Source organism: Quercus lobata, chromosome 2, assembly GCF_001633185.2.
Source record: "Quercus lobata isolate SW786 chromosome 2, ValleyOak3.0 Primary Assembly, whole genome shotgun sequence".
NCBI lineage: Eukaryota > Viridiplantae > Streptophyta > Magnoliopsida > Fagales > Fagaceae > Quercus > Quercus lobata.
In genome coordinates, this window is record NC_044905.1 from 22348908 (window position 1) to 22354531 (window position 5624).

Sequence of the window (5624 nt, forward strand, 5' to 3'; positions counted from 1 at the left end):
TTGCTACTTCCAGAGTTCTCATATGTCTGTATGTAATGAAATACTTCACACGCTTGAAATATTTGTGGAAGCAACAAGAAAAACTCCAGCAATAATAACTCTCCTCAACCATTCACCGTAAGGCACATGCAAGTCAAAAAATGATTAAATGTGATATCAACCAGGCAGCAGGAGTATCCTTCAAATTTTCAAGTAAATGTTCTACAATATCTTAGGAACCAAAGGACATCCAATGACCTCTGAGGTAAAGTCAGCCTACAGGTTTAAATGAAATTACTGTTTTATATATATATACAAGTAAAACTAATGTTTTTTATTGCTAAATAATTGTCTTCAATGAAACTAGGAGTTAGTCCTAAGAAAGGCAAGAAGGGAAGATGCATAATACATAGAGAACCATCCACTCTCGAGTCTCCATCAGAAAGAGTGCCATAATCTGTGACAGCCCTATGCTAACCGGATTAGATTTTCTAATAATCTCACCCCAAAACAAGAAAGGACAATCTCACACATACATGCATATGCATATATTCTATCAGATGTTAATACAGATAAAATCTTATTACATGCTTCTACAGTCTTTTAACAAGACTACACAGTTTCAGGAACAGACCGTTGATAAGGAGGGTGCTGGTCAGGAACTCCATCTTCAGCTCTTTTGTCTTCAAACCATTTCACAACTCTTTTGCGGGGTAGGTTTGTCACATGCACAACACTGCTAATCATCGCATTCTGCATAATTGTTTAACTTACAGAGTGTAAGAACATAAAATTTTAGTTCGTTTGAGGAGTAAATCACACTAATCAAGCTCTTCTGAAGAAATCAATATCATAGTATCCAAAATAAGATAGTCATGCATGTCGACCCCTAGAAAGGTCAAAAAACATAAACATTGGACAATACATGCAGGAAACACAATTGTAGAAAAAATTTGAAGGTATACTTAATGTATAATGATTGTCGGCATATACTTAAGGTATAAGTGTGATTATTAATTGTCAACATACTTCATGTATAAGGAGTTTTAAATTTTGGGTGTTTTAACATGACATACCAGGTCAACAATCAAGATACTTCATGTATAAGGAGTTTTAAATTTTGGGAGTTTTCACATGACATAGCAGGTATACACATATGTGATTATCTAGAGATTAGGCCAAACGCCTAAAGTTTGAACCTCAGAAAGTTAGAACACTCGTCTAACTTTATATTGGCCTACCAGCATGTTCGAAGAATGACTAAACAACCTTGAATTTATCAGTATTATTTTTTATTGGTAAGTTGCACATGTACTTAGTGGGTCTTGAATCTATGATGTCACCCTTCACCACATTCTTATGGGGGAAGATGCGACATTTGAACTAGCCACTTTGGCAACAACCTTGAAATTATTTTAGTGGACCTAAATTTAAAAGTAAACAAACAAAAATTCATTTAAAATTTATTTTGCTTAAAGTTGAGTCTAGGAAATTTGAAATAATTAATGATATCAACATGCATTTATTGAATATTTTCACAGCTGACACATGAGCATCAAGAGACATTTTCAATTAAAAATTGACCACCACAGTATATCAAATCAGTTGATTCATCCTTTTCATTCAGTTAATAATAAACATCTGTTCTTATTGGTTATGAATAGCAAAATTCTCCCAACTGCAACTTGCAATATTGACGCAAAAGGAACCAAAAAAAAAATACTTACAGTGGGACGCTTTGTTCTACCATAAACTCTCTCAAGGGTTTCAACTTGCACTTTTTTCAGTCTCTTTTGAGCAGACCATTTATGTTGCATAACATGAACAGGTGCTTGCAGCTTGGTCCCAGATTCTTCAGCATGCACGCTTGGTTCACTATGAGTAGTTTCCATGGGTTTGGGTTCAGGCACCGATAATGATATGGTTGGTGCAGGTTCATCAGGTAAAGCAGCACTCATCATTAGAAGATTTGGAGGGGGGTCACGAAGCAATTCAAGAACAACAGCCCTATCAAGACAAAGCTCGGCTGCAAGATTTTTGATCTGCGAAATGGGAAAATTAGGGATTCAAAACAAGAAAGCTTAGTTACAGGGACTTAATTGTCATAAATATATATAAGAGATACGACATAACAAGCAGAGACTAAGACGTATCTATCATGCTGAACATGCATGTCAAAGAGAATTCAGCTTCAAGGCTTTCCACTTTTTTCCCCAGTTGAACACTTGAGCAATACCTTCATGCAAAATATGACCAATTTTTTTTATTATAACTACAGACCAATTAATAGCTTCTAAAATGATTGAATATGAACAAAACTAATGCTGAAAAAAACTAGGGTTCATTAAGATAGCCCATTCTAGCAAAAAACAATTCGGTGCAAATTTTCTTGCCTTTTTCTATAAAATTATTAGACATGCAGTAAACTCAACTTGCTAGCCATACAATATTGTCACGATTGCCTGAAATATATGAGCATAGCCAGACAAATTTCACTGTCCATGCACCTCACTAACTCAGCCAAAAGGAAATTGGAAAAGAGTACAAGATATATTGAGAAAAGCCCAAGGTCAATAACAGGCCACTTAAGCAGTTTCCATTTGACATGATAAATCTTAAAACAAACATATCTCTTTATTCAAAATTCAAAATTCAAAACTAGGCATACTTGGGTAGAGATATAGATAGCTTGATTGCATATGCATCAACCATACATCTAGACACAACAGCAAATGAAAAAGTCCTTCCAGCTGCTAAAAGGTTAACATTTTGCAAAATATTCCAGATAATAACATGAATGACATCATTAAGCCTATCTTTGAAAGAACCACATTTCTTTGAATAACATAGATCAAACTTCACATACGTACACTAGTTTTACGTCGGCCAACTTTTAGAGCTGATGCCAATCTTCGAAGTTGCCAATTTCTAAGCTTCACTGGCCTTTCTTCTTCTTCTTCTTCTTCTTCTTCTTCAGCAATATTCCCACTTTCAGTATCATCAGCAGATGAGTCGGACATCGGTATATCATCATCTCCTAGTGCCTCTGCTAACTCTTGTACAAGCATAGCAAGGTCTTCTTCACTAATTTCTTCATCCCCATCATCTAGGGATGGGTCTTCATTTTTCAGATCTTCTTCCAGTTGACTAAAGAGTGCCTCAAAGGCATCCTCATCTATATCATCCTCCTTCGCAGGTTCCTTGTGACGCAAACTTTTCTGGGCCAAAAAGTTATTGCATTAGAATAATACATTATACACCATAACAATTGCAAATTTCCGAAACAATGATGATAGCTTATGCTGAATTTAATTGGATAAACAACTAGACCTATGGGAATAAGAAATTTGTGCCGTGCACACTTGAGTGTTAACCCAATATTAACCAAATTAGTTAATAAAGAACCAAAATAGACTCGGAAAGCAACAACCTTAATAAGTCCCTGTTTGCTAACCCAAGTACTATTTTTTTTTTCAAAACACTTGACTTATTTCTAGGGTACCAGCTTATTCATACAACCCCATTACAAAAAAGAAAAAAAGAAAAGCTGTACCAAACAGGCACTAAGAGTCCGTTTATTTAGGCCTTTTAGGAGCCTAAAAGCACATTTTTAAAATCCAAAACTCTATTTCACAACCGCAACTCCTCATAGCTTTTTTACATATGCTCATTTTAAACTCAAAACACAGCGTTGCAATAGCCTATACAAACTCACCCAAAAGCTAAAGAGTAGCAAAAATAACATAATACCAACCTCAACCATTTACAAGTTACCAAGAATTTTATGCAAACCTCTCTCTCTCTCTCTCTCTCTCGTGGGAATTTATTAAATTCTTCTAACCATTAGTTGCTACTTGCTAGCAACGATTAAGGATTTTTACAATTCAGAGTGGTTGTATCATAGCTGGGTGAGCGTTCTTTTTTTCATTTGATTAAGAATTATTATACACTACAAATGAATAGAAAGAAAGTGAGGAACCAAACAAGCTCAAAGTTACAAGCTCACCTTGTTTTTATTGGAAGAATAAGAAGAAGAAGAAGAGGTGGGGTTTCGGCGGCGAGCGAGAGCAAGTACGGAGCGGCGGGAGGGCGGGAAACGTGGCAGATTAAGATGGATGGGCCTACTAGGGTGGCCCACGAGAAGGCGGTCACTGAGAGAAGATGAGAAGCATTCAATTTGAAGCGCCATGATGGAACTGTGAGCCGATAAAGCAAAACCCATCGTCTCTTCTTTTCTCAAACAAACCCAAGGACCAGGAGGGTTTAAGTTAAAGTCTCCATTTTTCTCATCCAAACGCACAGTTTAAATAAAAATTGTGTCTTTTTTTTTTTTTTTCCCAAAAAATAAAAAACGTTTATTATTATTATTTTTTTTTGGGTTAAAACTATTGTAGAAAAAAGCTATAAAATAAATCTGCTGCCTTTTTGCATAAAATATTAGAGGAGTGCTACGTCTATAATATTTTCACAACAAATTATAGGTGATAAATTGTTATTGATTTTAATTTGAATTTACAACTTAAATTATTTTTTTGCAAGTATTTGTTGTGTTGTGCAAGGATGATTTGAATCCATCGGTAATTTTAGCAACATGGATAAACAAGTCTCCTCATAATCTTGCCCATATTTAAGATTGAACCTCATCGGACCCCTCTTGTCAACCCCATTTAAAAAAAAAAAAAAATCCTTATTTGGATTCGCAAGCAATTGTAGTTCTACATTTTTTTTTCTTCAGAGTGGTCATTATGAGACTTAAATTATACAAAAATAACTTCATATATTGACAAAGAAGAAAAAAACTCACACGCAAATACATAACATTTTACAATTTTCTTAAGTTTTCTTATTTTGAAATTGTTGCGCGATAATCTTTTTTATCAATGCTGGAAACTACATCTCTTTCAAAATTTTAGTTCAATAAAAATTTCCTTGGGCTTTTCCATTTTGTTTTTAAGGGCCTAATATATTGTTAAGGGAACCAAAGTTTGGCTACAAATTTAGTTGTAACCTAAAACTACAATTCTTGCTAGTGCACTTTTTTTAAAAATAATTTTTTATTACCTATAAAAATAATTAACGCAAAAGTGATGGTTGTCCCCTGTTGAGGGCCAAAATTTCACAAAAAAACTCACTCCATGAAAAGTAGATCATGGACCTTAACAAAAGAATGCCCAATTCATGAAGTTAAGAATGACCATGAAGGTCTAAGATCCCAAAAAGAAGGAAAAAGAAAGAAATAATAATAATAAAGAAAAAAGAAGAGGATCACGAAAGAAGGATCCCGGTTGGATCAGAGGATATGCAGCAAGAAGTACACCAAGGCCCTAGGACCTTGATGTGTCCTTTTGAAACCTTGAGAAGAGGACCTTGGCTGAGATATGGGAAAACCAATGTGTATGTTCAGATTTCCAACAAAAAAGCCATAAAAAAACTAGCAAAACTACGAATTATATTTGTAACCCATGGTCCAAGACTGTGGGATCTCGAGTGGATAGTATTTCTGGTGAAATGAGAATCCCGAAGGTTTCCCTTGGTTTATATATTTGCTTGGAATGCATGAACCAATGGAAAACTTAGTTCCCCCATGTGCATGACACCTCCCCACAATTTCCTCTCAATTGTCATTTTCAACTAAAATTGTTATC

The 5624-nt window shown here is 35.0% G+C and overlaps 1 protein-coding gene across 1 annotated transcript; it reads right to left on the minus strand.

Moving 5' to 3' along the window:
• Positions 1-292: 292 nt before the first annotated feature.
• LOC115974982 (protein OVEREXPRESSOR OF CATIONIC PEROXIDASE 3) lies at positions 293-4379 on the minus strand. Its single transcript, XM_031095585.1, has 4 exons — positions 3986-4379; positions 2850-3197; positions 1707-2021; positions 293-732 (listed from the first exon to the last, which is right to left on the minus strand). Exons 1-4 carry the CDS (start codon positions 4199-4201, stop codon positions 592-594), a joined length of 1020 nt encoding a protein of 339 aa, XP_030951445.1. The 5' UTR covers positions 4202-4379; the 3' UTR covers positions 293-591.
• Between the last annotated feature and the right edge of the window lie 1245 nt (positions 4380-5624).

Bases quoted from the DNA above. Each gene is read 5' to 3' on its own strand.
- LOC115974982 (XM_031095585.1), bottom strand. From the start codon at position 4,201: ATGGGTTTTGCTTTATCGGCTCACAGTTCCATCATGGCGCTTCAAATT. The intron at 2,022-2,849 runs GTACGTATGTGA...CCCATTTCGCAG, and splicing joins TTGGCCGACGTAAAACTAGT to ATCAAAAATCTTGCAGCCGA. The intron at 733-1,706 runs GTAAGTATTTTT...ACAATTATGCAG, and splicing joins GTAGAACAAAGCGTCCCACT to AATGCGATGATTAGCAGTGT.